General features: G+C 35.8%; 1 protein-coding gene across 5 annotated transcripts in view; it reads right to left on the bottom strand.

Moving 5' to 3' along the window:
- Positions 1-22,152, bottom strand: part of CREB1 (cAMP responsive element binding protein 1) — a 60,488-nt gene that overhangs the window by 22,427 nt on the left and 15,909 nt on the right. For 4 of the 5 annotated variants that reach the window (XR_009607284.3, XM_060623216.3, XM_060623215.3 and 1 more), the window contains 5 exons: positions 20,624-20,745; positions 14,777-14,923; positions 13,945-13,986; positions 7,832-7,932; positions 3,867-4,009 (listed from right to left, as the gene is read on the bottom strand). Coding sequence is in view for 4 of the 5 variants with exons in the window: in XM_060623216.3 (XP_060479199.1) it covers positions 3,867-4,009; positions 7,832-7,932; positions 13,945-13,986; positions 14,777-14,923; positions 20,624-20,737 (547 nt within the window). In the remaining variant the exon portion in view is untranslated. The remainder of the gene's footprint in view (positions 1-3,866; positions 4,010-7,831; positions 7,933-13,944; positions 13,987-14,776; positions 14,924-20,623; positions 20,746-22,152) is intronic. The other variant, XM_060623217.3, reaches the window with a different exon arrangement.

Below are 22,152 nucleotides of genomic sequence, written 5' to 3' on the forward strand. Positions count from 1 at the left end.
CTAGCAATGCTTAAACTGTAACAAACGTCCACTCAGCAAAACTGATACATCCTGTGAGACTCATTTATCATAGAGTATCTCGCAAAGTTAAAAATTAGTGCTCAAGATCAATCATTTAGAAAAACTATTTAACTGCTATTTCTGTTACATATCCAAGCATCTCATACAGGATCCTTTGATTATTCACTAATTAACCACACTTGTCATTCACCTGTTATGAAGTAATCAACTTTGGCTCATACTAAAAGATATTTCACTTTATTAAAAAAAAAATGAATTCACCTTTATACTACAGTAGATGGAAAAGTTAAGAGAAAGAGGTAGGTTATTATTTTATTTGAACAAAGCAATCCTTTAGCTACCAGCATTAAGTTGGTGGTTGGATCCTCTCGAGATACTCTCCCTCTTAAAAGTTTTCCAGAAAGAGGACTAAAATCACAATATTACATATAAAATTGCATAATGGATTTTAACTGAATAAGTCAACATGTCTTATGCATTTTACTTTTTTATTTTGTCTGTTAGAAGGGAGTTATTTGGGATCAATTATCTCCCAGCTCTAAGAAACTAATATGCTGAGTCATCTGTATGAGCAACATTGATTAACTACTGTTCAGTCAAGAAATAGTAACAGTAAGTAGCTATGATTTGCTTTAGCAAATGAGAAATGATACCTATTGGAAATTAAGATACTGGCATTTATAATCCATCTACTTTAGCTAAGTCTGTAAGTTTTACTTCTCTTAGGCAATTAAAAAAAAGGAATATGTAAGAACTGTATTGAGATTAAAATGGCAGGTAACTTGAAAGAATCAGAAGGGGAACAATCAAACCACAATTTCTTCTTGGCTACATACCAATGAACTCAAGGTGGGAAAAAAGAAGTAGGAAACTAGGTATCAGCAGATCTGGGTTCTAGTCCAGGTTCCATCAGTACACTGTTATTTGAATCTGTCATCTCTTCTGTAAAAATATCCGGTTCTAGCCATGCTAACTACAACTATAAAAATCAAATGAAGTCATATATATGAAAGTACTCTGAAAACAAAAGTCTGATCCTATCAGACATGTTTTTCTCTGTACTATTTATTTATATACTTGATTATTCCCAAAGGATTTGGGATGGCTTTCAATAAAACTAAATTCATTAAAACAAGAAGAAAAAGATAGAAGTCAAGTAACTGATGTGTCTCTACCCCAGAGATTCTACCAGAAAATCTAGAGGAAGAATACAATTAAACATAAACTCAGCTGAGATTCTGAGTAGTTAAAGTGAACATGAGGAAAACATCATAGGTTTTAGTTGTATTTAGTGAAACAAAAGATTCAAGTTCCAAATGATAGACACTTGTGTTTCTAACTTAGAATTTCTCAAAAAAGACTTTATTTTTCTAGGAACAGTGAACAAAGTAATGGATAAAACTACTAACAGCATTAATTAAAAAAAAAAAAACAAAAAAACAATGTATGGAAGGAATACAAACTGGTGCAGCCACCGGGAAGGGAAATTGGGCAGGATGTGCTTTGATTCAACAATTGCACAATTTAAAAAAAAAAAATTTTTTTAACGTTTATTTATTTTTGAGAGGGAGAGATAGCATAATATGGGGCTCAAACTGGGAGATCATGATCTGAGCCTAAGTTAGACACTTAACCGACTAAGCCATCCAAGTGCCCCAACAATTCCACTCTTTGGATGCTATCCCACTGAGACCTTATCACATATATAAGAATGTTCATGTCTTACTGTTTAAAACAATAGAAATGTCCTAAATGTTTACCAATGTGTGTGTGTATGTATATGTGGGGGGAGGGGGGGCGGGGGATGTTTAAATAAAAGTTACATTTATATAGTGAAACACAATGTAGCTGTTGAGGAAATTATATATATAGTACATAAGTAATGTAGGTCTCACTTGTATAAAAATACTGTACATTGTAACATATTTATGTATAAATAAAATGAAAAAGAATGGACAGATATATACCAAACTCTTACTACTGGGGAGAGATGAAAAGGATTAAGTTAAGAAACATATAAATGTTGTATACGTGTCAAGAACATAATGTTAAATCAATTCCATCAAGGAAATAGGTGTATACTCTAAGAGAATAATGGATAATGCAGTAAAATTTTAAAAATCTCAAAGTATGAACTTTCTAAAAGTAGCAATTTTCAGTTGCTGGGACAGAGTGGTATGCCAAATTAAACATCTACATTTCTGAATTTCCCTTCCCTATTTGAGATTCTATATGCCTTTTCTCTAAAGAGCATACTTTCTAGTTCAAGTGAGATTCCCTGCACAACTGAATTACTGTTACTAACAGGAGTGTGGTGTATCCCTCAGGTTTCTGTTGAAGTACAGAGAAAAGTACATGTCATATATCAATGTCTCAGAACACACATCTTGAATACTTCAAATTATTTGGATATAAGGGTTACAAAAACCACATACATGTATATAGATGGTACCTGTTTGTCTCTGCCAACAAAGAACTCAAGAAGGAAAAAAGGTGACTGAACTCCAGTAAGCACAGTGTGGACAAGAAGCTTAGTCAAAAAAATGCTTTCCTTCTACTCACTTTCAAAAGTTTCAGCTTCAGGACAGCTAAAAAGTCTGCTACTTAGGAATATGTTTTTAATACAGTTGGAATGCAAATTAGTTACGTAAACAAAGGCTGAACTATGCAAAAACTATTAATTTGGGACTCAAACTTTTATACACATTCCTGACACAGACCACCCCTGGGCATTAGAAAATTAATGCAACAAGGGAGTGTCAATGAGTACATTTAATTTGCAATAAGGAAGAAAGGGGGGGAAACTACATAATGGCAAGCAATGGATTTTTTTCAACTTTATTTTGAGACAGAAAGAACACGTGTGGTAGGGGTAGAGAGAGAGAATCCCAAGCAGACTCCGCACTGTGAGTGTGAAGCCCAATGCGGGGCTCAGACTCACAAACCATGAGGTCATGACCTAAGCTGAAATCAGGAGTTGGACGCTTAACCGACTGAGCCACCCAGGTGCCCTTAGGAAGTACTGGATTTAATGAACACATCAAAATGAAGAAATCTACGTGTGAGGCACTTAAGGAGGCAAAAGATACTGGGAAAAGACAGAAAAACACCATTCACACAAATGCCTCTGATCAAACAAAAGCAGAGCTCAAAAGTACTTTGTAACAGATTTGGGGGAAAGATAAGGAGAGAGACCTAAGTGTCAGATAGAGACATGACAGAAATGGAAACTTTGATAATTTTGCAAAAGAAATCTTTGCCTTCTCTGAGCCCAAAGGCCAACTGTGCTCTAATTTTGGCAGTCCTTATGTTTATGCTATCATAATTCACTATATTACCTTTTACATTAAAAAGAATAATGATTTGAATGTGTTGGTAGACTATAACCAAGCCTGTCGACACCCACCACAAAACATTAAATACGATTTTAAAATGCTACTTTTAGAACGGAAAGTGAATAAAAATAAACCGTTTTTATCCTTAAACATAATCAGAGAATGGTTATGTTATCTAAAAAAGTATGTCCTCTATGACCATCATATATCACACGAGGACTACAATCTAGAGCTCCAAGCAGCGATTCAAAAAACTTTCAAGACTCTCCTGGTGTCCGCACAAAACAAAGGACCACCTAAAGGGCTAAAGTGCTTGGGTCATCCCAACAAAAACCCCGAAGAAAAGACAATACTTCTGTTCCAGAAGTCTGCATAGTGAACAGTAAAGGAAGTGAAATTGATCGCATCCAAGACTGAGGAAAGAGTTGGTACTTGCAGGATTCCTTTAAGGAGAATGCAGCCATTAGTGTTTTGGTCTCACTTTCCAAAGCAGAAATATCTTCTACTCACTGTACTGTCCGCTGCTCGTTTGGTAAATTGGAGTTGGCACCGTTACGGTGGTGATGGCAGGTGCTGAGGTCTCCTCTTCAGACTTCTCTTCTTCAATCCTTGGCACTCCTGGTGCGTCTGAAGACAAGTCATTCAAAATTTTCCTAGAAAAAGAGAGAACTGTATTAACTAAAATAAAAGTAACATTTACTGGCTAAATACAAATAACAGGAAAGGAAAATGAGTGGAAAGCTGCTAGTGCTTAGGACAGCAGTTTAAAATGTAAGAACAAGAATAAACCATAAACGGATGAGGAATCAATGTGTCAAAATGAAATCATATGAGGACTAGAAAAAACGATGAATTTCTCTTTAATTTGAATGTAAAGGGAAGCAATCATTCAAAATCTAGGTGTAAGCAGAGGTTAATAAACTTGATTACAGAAAAAAAAAGCACACACAAAAAAACAAAACAAAATAACCTTTTGTAGGGCAAAGAACACCAAAACCAAAGTCAAAAGATGATCAACAACACTAAGAAAAAAATGTTTACATATATTACAGATGAAGGAGCAATAGCCCCAATATATAAAGAACTCTTAAAAATTTAGACAGGGTGCCTGGGTGGCTCAGTTGGTTGAGCGTCCGACTTTGACTCAGGTCATGATCTCATGGTTCATGAGTTTGAGCCCTGCATCAGGCTCTCTGCTGTCAGCGTAGAGACCGCTTTGGATCCTCTATTCCCCTCTCTCTCTGCCCCACCTCACTCGCTCAAGCTCTCCTTCTCAAAAATAAACATTAAAAAAATTGAGGCCAAAAAAAAAAAAAAAAAAAAGAACTAAAAACCTGACTTTAAATGTCTCAACTTTCAGATTGGTAAAAAGTAAAAAACCTGTGAGAAAACAGACACTCTCATTGGTGTGAGTATAAAATTGGCGTACAACCCTTATGGAATGAATGTGATGATGTAACAAAACTATGTTTACACAGCAATCTTACTTGTAGGAACTCACCCTTAAGATATACTTCCTACAGTACAAAAATACATACACGTAAGGTTATTCATGGTAGCGCTGTTTGTAACTGCAAAATACTGAAGACTATCTATATGCCAACACGTTGGAGTGGCTGAATAAACTAGAGCTCATCCAGGTGAGGAGTAAAGCACATACGTTTTGTATACGAAAGAAAGTGAAATAACATATGTTTGTTCTGCTATTCTAGAAAAAACTCAGAAAGGATAAACCAGATAGAGTTTCATGAAATTACTTAATCTACTGGGGATGGGTAAGAAAGAAGTAAAAAAAGAAAAAACTGGGAAAGGGCACTTATAGGTGTGTGGATGTTTTTGTACAATTGTGACTTTTGGAACCATGTTAATGTTTTGCATATTAAAAAATAGTATCAACAAGAATGGAGGAAACATTCTAAAAAGGAATACAAATAAAAGCAAATTAACCTTATTGTTATTTCAAACGAGTAACATAATCACAGAGGAGGGGAAAAAACTCAACTCATGCAATTTTTGACATCTTAAATTTCTACATTCCATCCAAACTCTGCGCACACATTTTGAATAAGTACTGGTCTTTAGAGCAACATTTTTCAAACTCAGGTCACAACCCGTATGTGGATCATGGAAATGGTTATGTATGTTGTAACCAACGTAAAACAAAAAAACAACTGAACATCACACGTAATATGGTGCTGTATTATTTGCTTCAGATGCCTATATATGTGTGTACCTGTATATATATACACCTATGTGTATACGAATATGAATTTGAAATAATAGTATGTATACAGAGAGAAAACTATAAAGATTATTTCTTATTGTGGATTGTAGTAAAAAAATAAAAGTTTCAAAGCTACTACTTTAGACCTGCATATAATATAAATCTACTTCTCTCTTGCCTGAAGCTAGTAATCATTCTTGTCTTCTCTTTCCAGTTTCTAATATTGTTGCTCCAGACCGTCTTGGTCATTCTTGTATCACAGAGATACAATTCACTTTCTCTTAAAGTAGATTCAAGATGTGGTCTGAGCAGTGGGATTAATTCCTTCCCTTAATCTAGACATTAGGTTTTTACCAATGTAGCCTTATGGTATATTGGCTTTTTTTGGCAACTGTATGTATCTGTTAATGATAATTAAATAACATAATTACGTTTCTAAAACAATTTTTTTTTTTTTTTGAGAGACAGAGAGGGAGGGAGGGAGGGAGGAAAGGAAGCAGGGAGGAAGGGAGAGAGAGAGAGAGGGGACATGCTTGAGTGCAAGTGTGTACCAGGGAGGGGCAGAAGGAGAGGGAGAGAGAGAATCCTAAGCAGGCAGGGCTCGACCTCATGACCGTGAGATCATGACCTGACTGAGCCACCCAGATGTCCTGAAAACAAATTCTTAATCGAGAATCTTGCACTTGAAGAACTGGTTTGATTTTAAACTCAAGTTCAGAAATTCTGTAATTATCACCAACAGCTGACAGTCTGTTTCTCCGGGCTGCTATGATCCTTCAAAGTACTTGTTCTCCCACCCATTAGGGTATTTCTCCCCTAACATTCTGTCACTTGCAAAGGTGATGAGCTGGCTTTTCTGTTTTTCAGGTGAACTGCTGATAAAAATACCAAACCAGGTGAGACCAAGTAAGAGTGCTTTAAGATAAGAAAAACTTATCTTGAATTATCAACTAATCCCCATTTCTCCAATCTTACAAAAGCACATAATAAGGACTCTGTTAAAGATCTCATTGGAGTCAAGACATAAAAGCTAGGTTTCAAGAATTTATAAGCTTAAAACAAAATAACAGATACACAATGACTATAAGGAAAGATACAGTATTTCTCATGAATGTAGCCCCTTCTCTGCATGTGCGCATCTCAGGCATTGTTTATTTGATTACGAATTAAGGTGTTACTATTTAAGTGATCTTTGCTAGGATACGGGCTACAACAAAATATTTTCTTCCCACACAGAGCTCTTATATTATAAGGTCTACAACTAGAATCTACAGAATTTATTTACAACTATTTGCCTGGAATTTATAGACAGAGAAGCCAAGTGGCTCGTCAACACCTGGTTGGATCTGCTTCAGGATCAAATGTGTTAAAATACTAACACGGGATGTATTTTGAAGTTCAAATCTAAAACTAGATGTATTTAGGAAAAAAAGAAATGAGCATAAATGCATACAACACATACTTGGTAATATAAAATTTCTTAAGATCTCAAAATCAGTTTATTGGTATTCATTTAGGATCCCTCATTTAATTGAGAAAAGGGCTAGCATAGGAGCCAAGTGAAAAAAAAAATTTAACCATTCACTGAAAAACAGAAATACCTTAGGCTAATAACAAGAAAGAATATTAGAAGTTTGAAATTTATTAAACTCTCAAGTAAGCTTACAAAGATTTATGGAATGGCTCTTCCTGGAGATACTGAGCATGGAGACAGTTTCTACATATAAAAAAATGGTTTGGGTCCATGATAGAGGCAAAGCAACCTCTATAGCTGAACACAGAAACTATAGTAAGGTGTCCCTAAAATTAGGGAATATCAGCGAAGTGTCACGCTGCAATAAGGATTACATTAATAAACAGTTATTTACTAAGTACGATGGCGTGAGAAATGGTCTGCAAATGTGATGCTAGGTAGATAAACAGTGTAGTGTGTCAGAACTGACAAACTAGAAGTGCTATAATCCTATCAAATATTCCAAACTTTTTAACATAAAAGCAGCAGCTGGCATGGTTTACAAAAACAGAAGCAAAAAAGAAAAAAAAAATTGTTTATCCAGGACTGTTCAGAGTAGAAAGTTCTCTTACTCTGTACGATAAACTTCAACTTGAGAAGTAACTCAAGATGAAGAGAAGTAACCTAGACGGTCCTGAATTGAGCAGCTAATTGGTCTTCCGACATCTTTTCATCTGCAACTACCTAAAGCTTCCTGACATCTTTGATTCTGAATCTTTTAACTATTAAATTCCATACCTGTAGGAAGGCCTCCTTGAAAGAATTTCTCTTCGTTTTTGGGAATCAGTTACACTATCCACTGACTCCTGTGAATCTTCACTTTCTGCAATAGTTGAAATCTGAAAACAAAGAAGAACTTTATCTTGATAATCGAATTTAGTTCCCATAAAGTTTTTATGAACTTTAAGAAAAAATCAAATATAAAACGATGTATATAAACCTTGCACATGCTTCAGTAGAAAAAAATCAATTTTTATGGGAGACAACCACACCAATCACATTCTTCTCCCCTTTACTTATCCTATAGAAGTCAGTTAGTCCTAAGATTTTTTTGGTCAAAACCAAACTTTTGTGATATACAAATTCAGCTTCATCTCTTTCAGGACTTCATGTAACCAATCTTGAACGCATCAGTATTACTGTCAGTTGTTTTCTTACAATTGTCAGAACAAAACTACCAAGTGAAATAAGACTTCTGACATGAAGAAAAGAATAAATGACTAAATATTTGGTCATAAGTCTATACAGTGACATACAAGTATTATCCTTTACTGTTAAACACTTGTGATTATATTTATAACTGCACCAATAAGATTGGTGATCCCCCAGATGGTTGTTTCTAGCAACTTAGTCTACATACAGACCTTCAAAGTTTTTACTATGCAAAAACTCAAGGTAAAGAACTGTGTATTTCTGGCAAGTATCCCTGGACTGAAAAGTAATGAAGTTGAACAGAGATTTTACATGGGATAATGATAATGGTAACAGCAACTAGCATTTATTGAGAACTTACTATGTGCCAGGTACAATGGTAAAGCACACAATGATAAAGTATTATATTAATACTCACTAATACAATAACATCAGGTACTAGCTAAGTACAGTATTTAAACCCATTTCATAGATAGAAGAACTCAAGGTACAAAGAGGTTAAGTAACTCACCCAAGTCACAAAGCTAGGAAGTAGTGGAGCCACTGTCAATAGTTGGCATCTCAGTTTTAGACATCCTTACCAGCATCAAAATCCTGTTGGTTCCAATCTCACACCAGTTTTGTCAGAAGCAGCAACCCAGAGGTGTTTTTAGACCATTCTCAGACTACAGTTCACTCGCCTAGTAGGTAAGCCTGTCTGTCAAGATGATCTAGCCGAGCTTCTCTAGTCTGCTTCATTCAGCTTCCCTTCTCATCAGCAGGGGCCTCCTGCTCCTTCCTGAACTAGGTGTGCATGGTGCTATCAGAGTGAGAATTAGGTTTAATGAAGGCAAAAGAGTCTGTGTGGCTCAGCTCCATGTCAAAATTTAGGGCAATTGCAACAAGAAAAAACATATTCAGAGGAACCTGACAAATCCCACAGGTACTCTGTATGTGGTCTGGGCCTATGGGTTTTGGAGAGTGGGGGCTCATCTTGACAGGGCACTTTGTAATAGGCACTCACTCTCAAATGAAATCAGGTAAATGTAGTAATTTTTCACAAAATTTATCTACAATAAAGTAATGTGCCCCATCCAAACACTTTCAAATGTAAGAACTTTAAAGACCTACACATTAGCAGGCAACACTTAACAAATCCAGAAATGACAGATAAAAAGCTGTGTCAGAGGCTGAATTTAGTCTGTGATTCTCTGCAGAGTAATAATGCTACAGTTACAGCACAGAGAACACTCCCACTAATCTGTAGCTGCTGTAACTAGCCCGCTCAGCATAGTCTCTGCACAGACTTTCTCAGATACACAGCAGATGAGGAGCTATGAAAAGACCTTAGCAGAGTGTCAGGATTTCCAGGAATAACAAGACCCAACTCAAGTGGACAGCACTATCACAAGTGTTTACCTTCATTAATACTTCTCAGAACCTCAGTTCCTCTGTTCTTTCTGCCTCCTTTGCATGACCCTCATCCTTACAACCTTCTTGTAAGGACAGATAGTGACTTAGGCATACTCTTCCAAGTTGAAAGGCATTAAAACAACAGTTTTAAAATATACTGTATAAACTACCCATAAGGGAAGTTGTGAAATGAAATAAATTAATGCTGCTTTTTAACATGTGACCTTTAATCCTACCCCCCCCCCCCCCCAAACTCAGTGGTTCTATTGCTCTTAGCAGGAAAAAAGCCTCCCTTCCTCTGATCTGTAAGATTTTGTCAATGGAGTCAAAAGGAAATTAACTTATCACTATGTAGTGATTATAACCATTTTAAGGGAGTTCAGAATTACTCAATAAAAATAATAACAACAAGTGTTAACATTTCGTCTTTGGGAATACTATCCAGGGAGAACTTAAGAGCTATGAAGTCAATTCCTACGGACTATCTACCAAAACAAACAAAAACAAAAACAAAAATCCCATATGCACATTGGATCCACATTTCTGAGACTAATAAAAATCATGTCAAAACTCCTTTTTATAAATAACTATTAATTATAGGTTATAAATAGGTTATTATAAATAACTATTATTTAATAGGTTATTAAAAATAACCGTATGAAAAATTATATTCCAAACTACCACTACCACAGTCCAACGATAGAGACCCTTCCTCTGGCCCTTACCTCTTATCACCTCTCTTATTAGCCCTTTCCTCAGATCCTTATATAGGTCTTTAACCTTGGCCACTTAGAAGTTGAGACATTTTCAAAAAGTCAAACCACCATGTGTAGATGTAAAGTTTTAGATCTATATTCCTCAACTTTCTTTAGTTTATTAAAAACCTGCACCTCCTATTAGTAAGAGGGGAAAATCTTCCTATTTTGAAGTTATTTGAAATTTTAAAATGAAACATACAGTGCCAAAACCAAATCAGATGCTTTTTCAAATAATTATTAAATTAAATTATTAGTAAATGTAATTGAATATGCTTCATTAAGAAATCATTTAATATTTCATAACAGTGACTCAAACATCTGGTTCTAAGCTTGGGCTTTTTAAAACATGATTTAACATTTGGCATTGTTGAAAAAGAGAACTCATGAAAAAGTAAGTGCATTTTTGGCTGGGCTTACTAAATACTAAATCAGTTTTCATTTTCATCTATCAATTATACAAACTTTTGATGAGATTTACCTAGTATATTTTCATCTCCCTGGCTCTCAGTTATTGTATGCTAATAATAGGTGTTGCAATTTTATATTTATTTTAACAAATAAGTGCAACAACTACTGAAACTCTAGAAGACACCTGAATAGTTTAGAGAATTCTATTTACAGGGTCTAAAAGTATATAGATGTGAGTTTTTAGGTGACAAATTTATATGGTTTGCAGTTTAAAAAAAATAAAAAAACTATGAATACATTTCCAAACTTCTTTCAAAATGGTCTCTCCACGGCACAACTTTCTTTCAAAAACGTCACTTTATCCCAGGATAGTTGAAAGGGATTTCTTTTTTTCAAAAATATGTTAGGTAATATATCCCTTGCAAATCCTTGCTTACCATCACTGAAAAGATCAGAAACTCTGGAACATTTGTCTCGCAAAAAACAAACCAGCAACTCATCCCTATGTTAGATAACTCTTAAGTACTTTGCTGCAGGAGAGCCACTGAATCCCTGTGTTGCACAAAAGGTTATTATTGTTCCCATCATATTACAAAGTATTGTGAAGATTTTATCACGTTTCATCTAACCACTCTCCCTCTTGCTCTATTGGAGCACATCTTTTTACTATTCCTTGATATGTAAAACATATTCTTACTCCTAAGCCTTCAGACTTGCTTTTACTATTTGCATGGTTTAGCATTCTGCATTGGCTTCTGGTTTCTGTTCACTGTATTCCCTGACCACCCTACATAAAAGAGAACACCCTTCCCTCCACATTATCTATCCCTTTCCCCTGCTTCAATCATCTTCCCAGCACTTATCCTCACCTGACATATTTTATTTTCTCATTGTCTCTCTTCGCTCAAATGTGATCTTCATGAGAATAGAGAAGTATTATTTGTTCACTGCTGTCTTTCATAGCACCTAGAACAGTGACTGGCACATAGCATGTGATCAATAAAAATTCATTGAAGGAATGAATTTAATAATTTAAGGTAACATAATCCATAAATCCTGACATGTTTAAGCTGCACTGTATTAAAAATGCATTCAAAATTAACAAAGGAAAAGTGAAGATGCCACTGTTAACTTCTATCCATTTGCATAAATCCCATTATTTTGAGGGGATTCTGACATAATCTGTGAGACATTAATATATATAAGGATAAAGGTAGGGCACTAATGTCAAGTCATAAATGAAACAGGAGTACAGCATAACTTCTAATATTTGTAGACTAAAAAATATAAAGAGATGCTAATATCTAACTCTCACATCAAGAGAAATGTGTCTTGTAGATTTTGAAAAGGCTGTTCTACACTACTCGTATTTTCCCATCTAGAAGTTTGAGGGACCATTTCTCTCCTTGTTTGAACATCTCTTCTGATGTACACTACTTCCTAATTACTAATATACTAATCACAGTTAACCAGCTGAAATGGCCATTAAAGTCTAATATATTCTCCCTGGTTGTTTTCCTTTAAAGAAAAAAAATAAGATAAAAAATTTAAAGAAGTAGAAAAAAAAAGTTTGTGTCTCTCTATTCATAGAATTCAGGCTTTCAATGATAAGCATAGCCCACCTCAACGGAAAAATGTGCTCTTGAAAAGATGAATAAGTATTTCTATAAAGTTAACAGCCATGCAACCCTCAGATCCAAATTATTACTGTCACAAAGATTAAAATTAAAAATAGAATCAATAATTAAATATCACATATTATGACCAAAAATTATAATTTTAACAAATTTGGTAATTTTGGTGTATTCTTTATAACACACCAAACTCTCATTACAAGTGAAAAAGAGAAAGTGATGAATCTATGTCTTCTGACTAGCAGGTCAGGTTCTTTCTACTGTTATCAAGAAGAAAACATGAGTGGGGAATTAGTAATGGCACAGTATAGAAAATAGTAAGGTAGCATTCAATGAAATAAAAACTGAGACAAAAGATAGGAGACTACTGTTCAGTAGTGCGATTCCACAGAAATACCAAATACTTCGATTGTCACTGGGACAACACTGTCTCCATCTTGTTAACAAGTTCGGTCCCCAGTGTCTTTCATTATGGAAATTCATATACCTTGATTTTTTTTTAAGTTTATTTATTTATTTTGAGAGAGAGAGAGAGAGAGAGTGAGAGAGCACGTGAGAGTGGGGGAAGGGGCAGAGAGAGGGAGTGAGAACATCCTAAACAGGCTCTGTGCTGTCAGCGTGAGCCTGATGTGGGACTCAATCTTACAAACTGTGAGATCATGACCTGAGCCGAAATTAAGAGTCAGATGCTTAACAGACTGAGCCACCCAGGCGCCCCTACCTTGATGTTTTCACATGAAAACATTTTTTCCCCCCACATAAGTGTCCAAGCAAACCAAAAGCACCAGAACAGAATGAAGTAGAGGTAGGGAACAGTGGCTAAATGACTCAATAGTATAATATGGCTGACTGGATCTAGTATGTCCTTTGAGGACATTAACAGAACGCTTCCAGAGCAGAGGAGGCACTTCTCCCTCTACAAATATCAATCAGTCTGGCTACCATACTCAAGGAAAACACAACAGCTCTCCTCCACAGGAAGATAGCAAGGATGGTAAGGAGCAATCAGAGATATACCATATAATAAATGGCTGAAGGAAAACAGACATTTGTTTAGTCTGGGCATTTTTGTAAAGTAGAAGGGTGTGGGAGATAAGGGAGAGGGAGTGGTCCAACAGAAAAGGAATTAAATTTGCTTAACCAGTTTCTGAGGATGGAACTGGGACCACTAAATAGAAGTTTTAGAAAGGTATATTCTGGTTCACTACAGGAAGAACAGTTTAGCAATGACCCCTATTTATAAACTGTTTAACTCAGGAGACACAGCTTCCTTTCTCAAAGTAATGCTGGACTACCATTTGGAGGAGAGAAGAAAGGATACACAGGGAAATTAAGCAACGCACTAAGGGCTGGGCAGGTTAACAAGTTCGGCCTAGACCTAGAAGATCTCTAAGATCTTTACGCAAACCTTAAACTGCATGTTTATAGAAGGAAAAAGACATAAAGAATAATTTCTCACCTTCCTTTCTAAAAATAGTTCTCTCCAAATCTAGGACCTAGGACTCACCTGAGTTCCGGAGAAAAGTCTTTTTAAGTCCTTACAGGAAGACTGTGAAGCAAAAAATATGAAATGGGAGGCTGGGGTTATGGCCTACTTGAATGAACGTTCAAGTCTTTTTTTTTTTCTTTCAATAAGCTCACTGCAAAGATGTATACTGCTCTAGGTTCCAGTTCAGCAGTCACCTGCGGAGCTCTAGGTGCCTTTATTCCCCATGGATTCAATCCAAAGGAACAAGGTCTCCAAAGAATTAGGTAACGTGCATAGTGTAATCCCTGACCCTTAAGGTGAACTTTCTGAATATATAATTATTTCAAAGTTATATACTCCAACTTACATGCCTAGACATAGCTGGTTTTACAATGCTTTAAATGATCTCAAAATTCAGGTAATAGCTTAGGTAAGGTTATTAATTTTGACAAGGGTTTAGTTTTTTCCAATGGCACATTTAGAAAATAATTACTAAGTTATTATTTTTGTATCTTAATTTTCCTGAACTAAGGTATATCAGGTTAGTCTTTCCCAAACATTTCCACTTTATCCCACATAGTTAATGATTTCCCCAATCAATTCTTTTTCCTCCATATCTTAAGAAAAAGTCTTTTAATTGGGTCTGTTCTTGTGTATATATATATATGTATATATATATATATATATATATATATATATACATATATGTTCCTATACGTAAGGTGACTATACAGACGCAGCATATTCCTTACTGTAAAATGAAATAAACTTTGAACTAGATATGTATCTATTTTCATAACTACTGAAAGGAGAGAGATATGGCTATAAATGACAGTTACGAAAGTGGATGCAGAAGTTTTTATACACATACCTGAACTGTCTGGACTTGTGGAGACTGAATAACTGATGGCTGGGCCGCCTGAATAACGCCATGGACTTGAACTGTCTGCCCATTGGGCAGCTGTACTAAAGTTACGGTGGGAGCAGACGATGTTGCATGAGCTGCTGGCATAGATACCTATGGTGTTGAACATGGAAAAAAATTACCATCACAGATAACCTCCTTCGAGGTAGTCATGCTCAATATGCACCAATTTTTTAGCAGGAAAAAGATGACCTTTTTGCTAGATAAGTATTTCACTGGTGTGAAAGAAACTAATGATTAAATTTAATATTCTTTAAAAAAAAAAAAAAAAAAAGGACCATAAATGCCCCCTCCCTTTCAAATCCTTCCAAATGACAAAAAACCAAAAAACTATTTTAATGCAGTATCAAAATTTGTAACACAGACTTCCTCTGAATACCAAATACACTTTAATTGTATGGTGCTTTACATTTTACAATTTCCTACCTGCTTTCATGTCCAGTTTCTCCTTTTGCTCTTCGAAGAAATCAAGACTGGGTAATAAGGATTATCTCCATTTTAGAGACAAAAACATCAAGTGCTCAAGAGATTAAGTAACTTACCCAAGGTCAAGAGATATGCTAGCTTTGAAGAAATATAGAAGTCTTCAGAATATTGTGTGTTAAATAAGCCACATTCTAAAATATACCTGCTCTCAAACTTAGGCAAAACTTCTCTAAGTCTAGAACAAATATACATCTTAAAATATACAGCATAGTTTTCTCTCTTAAACTAACTACAAGCATGCCTTTCATTAGTGAGAAAGTATGAATACGTATTATAAACTCAAAGTTCCCACTCCCCCAAATCAAACTGGTATGATACTTGGTATTCTAAGGATTTATTTTCCTCTTGAAGGAATAAAAGCAGAATTGAGGGAATATAAGAGATACGAATTTTCTCCTGAGGCACAAAGGCAATTTTAATGAGTCAATATCCAGGTTCAAAGGGTTCTTATGTCATATGTGTCTATTAGATGGTATTTACTGTTCCTATGTTTGAATACATTCAGGGATTCATTATTTTTTGTTCATTCAGTAAACAGTTATTGGGGACCCAGGTGCCAAGGGTGGTGTCAGAACTGAAACTACAAACATGAAGAAAATAACTGGGGCTACATGTGTGAAGGCATCAGGAGAAGAACATAAATAAGTATAATCCAGTGAAATAATAAGGCTTGCCAAAAGAAAAATGAACACACTGAGGAGAGCTACCCACTGGCACCTAAGAGGAGGGGAGGCAAGAATGTGAATTTGAAACAAAGAATATACATTAGGTATATTATGACTCCCTGGGACAGGCACAGACTTTCAGGGAGAGAGGGATGGAAAGCAGTCAGCACTACTAGACTGACCACCTAAGTGTGTTACTTTATGAATGTAGGAACCGGGAAGAGAGAACACTGTAACAAAGGAAGGCTGGGGCTAGATGAGCTAGTCATGAAAAGCCACCTATGTGTCACCTTAAAGAACGTGCGTTTTTTCCTGAGACTGGGAAAGACACTGAAGAACTTTTGAACTCTGGAGTATCATGGTGAGGTTTGCATTTTAGATAGATCACTTCAGTGGCAGTATGAAAGATGTTCATTTCAGAGAAAGAAAAAAGTGGAGGTGAGGGGATTGAGAAAGATTATACAGTAGTTAAGGTGAGATGATAAAGCCAGAAGTAAAGCACTAGTGGTAGGGAGGGGGAATGAGAGAAGTGATTTAATGAAAATTCAGGAGGCAGACTAGAAAGGGCTTTATGAATGATTGGTTGAAGGAGGTGAGAGAGGAAATCAAGGATGACCCACATAATTCATGTTTGGGTAAAAATTGGTAAACTATGCCACCAACTGAAACAGAGAACACAAGAAGTAAGCTTTGGGGTGGTTGGGGGCGGGGCAAAGGGGAATGGTGGAATTGATCTGATATCCAAGAAAGTAGAGATTAAAACCATAAGCATCCATGTTTGGACAGTTAGGAAGTCCCTCCTTATTATCATTTTCTCTCTGACTGCCATAAATCTTATCTAGTTTTACGTGGTTCTCAAAATGTGGTCCATGGACTGCCTCCATTAGCATTACACAGGATGCCTCTTTACAAAGTCAGAATCTCAGTGGACCCAAGGACACTTTCCCCTGCACTTAAGTTTGAGAGTCACAGCTTAAGTTACTCAGAATATCTCCTCTTAGTTCCATACAAAAGCTCTTCTGATATTTGAAGTAATTATTACATCTTCTCTATTTTATAGAATAAACGTAGCAAGCTAACTCAATGAATAATCCCTATTCTACCCTGATCATTCTATATACTGGCTCCTCTCATCATAAGTTTACAAACAGTACAGATAGACAAAGTAAGATAAAAATCACTTCTGTTCCTACCATCCACAGCGAATCGCTGTTAATATTTTTTGCTGTAGATATATAGCTGTTTTTATAACATACTATCATGGAATCTATTTTATTTTTTGAATCCATTATAAATATCTTTCCATACCAGTAATAATTTTCTTTAGTGGTTCTAATGGCTGCACAATAAAATCACATACTTTGTTTAATAAATTCATTATTAGATATTTAGGTTTTCAAATTTGCCTATTACAAAAAGATTCAATGATCATCCTTTTACTTCTTTAAATCCATAAAAATTTACATTCTCATAGTCAAAACCAAGATTATTTTCCTTTCCACTTTAAAAAATCTCTGTTAAATTCTCAAAGTAAAATGAGGCCTCTCATTATTGTTTTAGATTGATTTTCTTCCTTTACTAGTTGGGCTGAAATTTCTTCTGTTCCTTGACCACTATAATCATGGATTTGACAATTTTTATTATATTCTGATATTAAATATGACAATAAAAAATACTGGGTATCAGACTTATGAAAGGAAACTATGACAAAAATGTGAAACGTATGTGTTAAGGACATGGATGAGCAAATGAAAAAAACTCTGTAATTAAGAATAAAAAAACCAAAACTATACAAATGGGAAGAGAAAGAAAATTAGCTTTCCTAAAGCTCAAACATCATGTCATTCTGTTCTAGGTCAATCCTAAAGGACTGCCTGATGAGGATGACAAATCAAACATACGCATGTAATTTTGCTCCTTCCTAATCTCCAATTAAACTTCATAAAATTGACTCTGTTTTTACAGGCATAATCACATGAGCAAAGAATGAGAAAGGCAACAGGAAGAGTTTTGGAGGCTGGAAAGATGGATGAATGGTACTAAAAAAGGCCAACTCATGAGGTAGATGCAGGGAAAGCCAGATTTGCACCACAAAATCCTTCAGAGGTTCAGGATCTAAGTAAGTCACCCTGGAAGGTGGAGTAAAGGGAGAGCTAAAAATAAGGAAGGCTGGTTGAAGGCTCTTTGAGAAGCAATTGGATCCCCTCTCCATAACTCCCTGTGGAAGAATAATTAATCTACTCCATGCTGACAGAAAAATGGAGATTTAATTTCTGGATAGGGGAAATTACACCAGACACTGCTGAAGGTGGGGTAACTAACTTTCAGTCTTCTTCTCTCACTTAGCTCCCAGGCCTTTACCCTGTAAGCAAGAGATTAGTAAAGCTTTCCCCGAGGAACTTAACCAACCACAAGGGGCTTGAATAAAGACTTGAAAGATACTGACATTGGGAAGGCCATAATCACCCTACACTGAAAGCTCACAACTTATAGGCATCAGGCCCCAAACATATCCAGAGCTTTGGGTACAGTTTTGCGGTCCCCTACTTGAAACCTGAGCAGACAAGCACAAATTATAAACATCTGAGGAAAGCTTCTTCTAACATTAAAGATGGAGAGACCAAAACAAATTGAAGGGCAAAAATCTATACAGAGAAAAATCTATATGGGGAGAAGAAAACTTAAAACCTAATTAATATTCTCAGAAATGAACGAAAATATTGCCTTTGTGAAACATAAACAGGATGCTATTAAAACACAAAAGGACAACAACAACAACAAAACACAAAAGGACTATTCAGAGAACAAAAGGAACTGTTGGAAACATGACAGCAGAAATAAAAAATTCAACAAATGGATTGGAACACGAAGCTGAAGAAATCTCCAGAAAACAAAGCAAAAAGACAAAGAGAAAGAGGAAGGAAAAGAGAGTTAGAGAAACAATCCTATAGTGTAGCATCTAGATCACAAGGATCCTAGAGAAAAAAATCTTCAACCAAATAATTTACATTGCTCAGAATCGAAGACATGAGTTTCCACTATAAAAGGGGCCATTGAATGAATATATATATATATATATATATATATATATATATATATATATATATATGGCACAATGGATGAAAACTATTTAAGCCAAGGTCCTAATAATGAAATGGTGAAGCACTGTGAAGAGATACCAGAGAGAGAAAAAAAGTGGTTTAGTCCTTTCAAACAGCAACACTGCTTGGTGATTGTGGATCAATGCCTTCAAACTTTGAAAGAAAAAGGATTTCTTTACCAAGACTTCTTTACCCAAACTTGCTTAAGAAACCACTGGAAAACGTGCTTTACTATGTCAAGAACACAAACTCGATTAAGAGAAAGACAGTAAGGGGAAAGGAATTTCCAGGAATGCATCATATAGCAGACTCAGAGGACAACCAGATCAGACACAATAGTGCCATCCAAGAGACAGATAAGTGGAAGGTTTTCATCACCAAGATCCCTGCTGGCACTGTACCTTTTTACCAGGCCAAATGGTTGGATAAACCCAGTGGATAAACCCAGACTCTCACCTCTGCATGTTTGCCTTGACCACGTTTTGATGAAGCCCTGGATTTTCCCCCTATGTTTCTGCACCTGCCTCATCCAAGTATTTACTTCACCCCCAGATATATTCTGCTTTGCCTTAACTCCTGAGGGGTGGAGGTGGGCCCTAGTAATCAGGAGAAAACAGACAGCAGCCCACTCCTTGTGACTCTCTCCTGCTGGAGCTCCAGTATTTGGCCCCCACTTTGGCTTAGTGTAGTAGCCCCCCCTTAGTCTGTGGTTAGCCCCCTATTCTCCAAGACCCATTCAAACTCAGGGACTCCCCTAGGAGGGCTTTTCAGTTCTTCAGGACGCTGAAGTTCAACATCCCAGAGCCTCTGCTAGGATTATATTCTTCTGGGAGCCTTTATCAGAAAGAGACAGTATCACACTCTTTTATCTAGCAGGTTTATGTCTTATATCAACTACCTTTCTCACTTATATGCAAATAATGGTTAGTATTATTTAAAATATTTGAGGAAAAATACACCAGAACAAAAAATAAGGATGAGAGAATATGACTTTAGAGATAGAATGTTTAAGACAAAGACAAAGTTAAAGAATCGTGAATTATATTTGAAGGATACAGGAAACAAACACCATTATCATCCTTGAAATTTACTTGTGTGTCAGTTTGTTTATCCTATTTTTTAGTTTAAGCACATGGAAAACTTAGCCTGTCAGATTATCTAAATTCCCATGCCTCAGAATAAATCTGTGTGATATGAAAAAAAAAAAACAAAAAAAAACCCAAATAGTTAACATTACCAGGTTTTCTTCCTTGGTTTAAGAGAGACAATCTACCCATTATTAAAATGTCATTATTCTGAATCAGGTCACTACAAATAGATAACTAGTGTTTAAAAATACGGTTTTCTGTTATGTTACTAAATTAATTGTATCATTTCTAAAATTAGGCTAATAATACTAAGTAAACAGGAATTTTGATACCCTAAGAATGTCTCCGCTCGTTCTATGCTTATCTCTATAATAAGAACTAAATCTTCCTGTCTGAAACATACTCCTCTTAGAAGAGACATAACTTGGAATCTTCTCCATGTATTTTATATACCTGGGCTAATGTGGCAATCTGTGGCTGGGCTTGAACTGTCATTTGTTGGTTTTCAGCTTCTGTTACAGCCGCATCTCCACTCTGCTGGTTCTCTGCTCCAGATTCCATGGTCATTTAGTTACCTACAATAACATGGAAGAGTGTTACAAGCACTACAGTGCTTTGTGCTTTTGTGACTTTAAAGGCAAATTTCAGGTTATGAATAGGTATATGTACTGGTTACATTAGCAAATGCACTCAAATCTAGTTCAAAAAAAATAGTAACCTAGCTGAAATACTGTCAAACTCATCCAAATCTGCTGAGCTGTATAAGTTCTAGTTCCTTCAAAAAGGAAAAAAAACAACCACCTGTCTTTTCACTTGTCACTTCTTCCTAACGGGACAGTATTCCATCTAGAAAGAAGAAGGGATTCCTCCCTTCCATGAATCTCCTCTATGAACAAGGGGAGGAGCGTACCAGTAAAACTGTAATTTTTTCAAACTGTACTAATTAGGTATGGAAAGAAGGTAGAGAGTAGAAGTGAGCTGATGACAGGGTCTATGAGATGTATCGGCTTCATGGTACCTCCTATGAGGGTATTCCCTCCTATTATAGGGAAGAAGCAGAAAATTATATGCTACTTCCACAGGAAATGTTGGGACAAAATCAGCCCGAGTTGTGGGGTATCGAGATAGAAAGGTGGGATAAACATCCACAGAGCCAAATTAGAGGCCGCAGACACTGCAAATATTAGTGTTCTGACTCCTCACCCTATGTGTAGTGTGCCACACTACACATGCACACATACAGGAAACAAAACTGAGTAAGTTAATGAAGGCTGCTCTTTTTTACTTTGGGACCCTACTTTGCTGGTATATTTGCTGGGTAATCTGGCACTGACTGGGAGCATAGGTAAGCAGAGAACAATCCCTAGCAGCAGCTACATGCTGAGGAAAGATTTCTGACAACAGAAATAAATTTCTGGTAATAATTGTGTCTAAAGGATTCACAATCAAAGAGATTACTTCTTACTTGTGTACCACTGTTATCATTTAGTGCCTGGCATATTACCTGTCAAAAATGAATTTACTAAAAATAATGACTACCTACTATGATTCCATAAATAACACAAAAGCCCCAATGCTTTTCCAGAATTTATTATATTTATTTTATAACTCTGAAATTGATAGATCATCAAAATTGTGACTGATTCTTATGTGATTATTACATGCCATCGTAATGTATAATATACGAATACATTTTGCCATCATTCAGAGTTCTAGAAAAAGTTTTACAAGTGACAGTTAAAAAAAAGGAAGTAAAAATATCTCTGTGGAAATGAGTATAAATAATATAGAAATATAGAATCCACAAAGGAGATTACAAATGAAAAGATCAACAGACTTAACTGCATAGTTATTTACAACATTCATATGACAAAAGACACTAAGACAAGTGCGTAGGGAGAAAACATCTGCATATATAATTGACACAGTAACATCTAGAATACAGAGAAACTACTAGTCAACAAGAAACTCCTTCCTTATTG

The sequence above is a fragment of the Panthera onca genome, chromosome C1 (assembly GCF_046562875.1).
Source record: "Panthera onca isolate mPanOnc1 chromosome C1, mPanOnc1 haplotype 2, whole genome shotgun sequence".
Taxonomy (NCBI): domain Eukaryota; kingdom Metazoa; phylum Chordata; class Mammalia; order Carnivora; family Felidae; genus Panthera; species Panthera onca.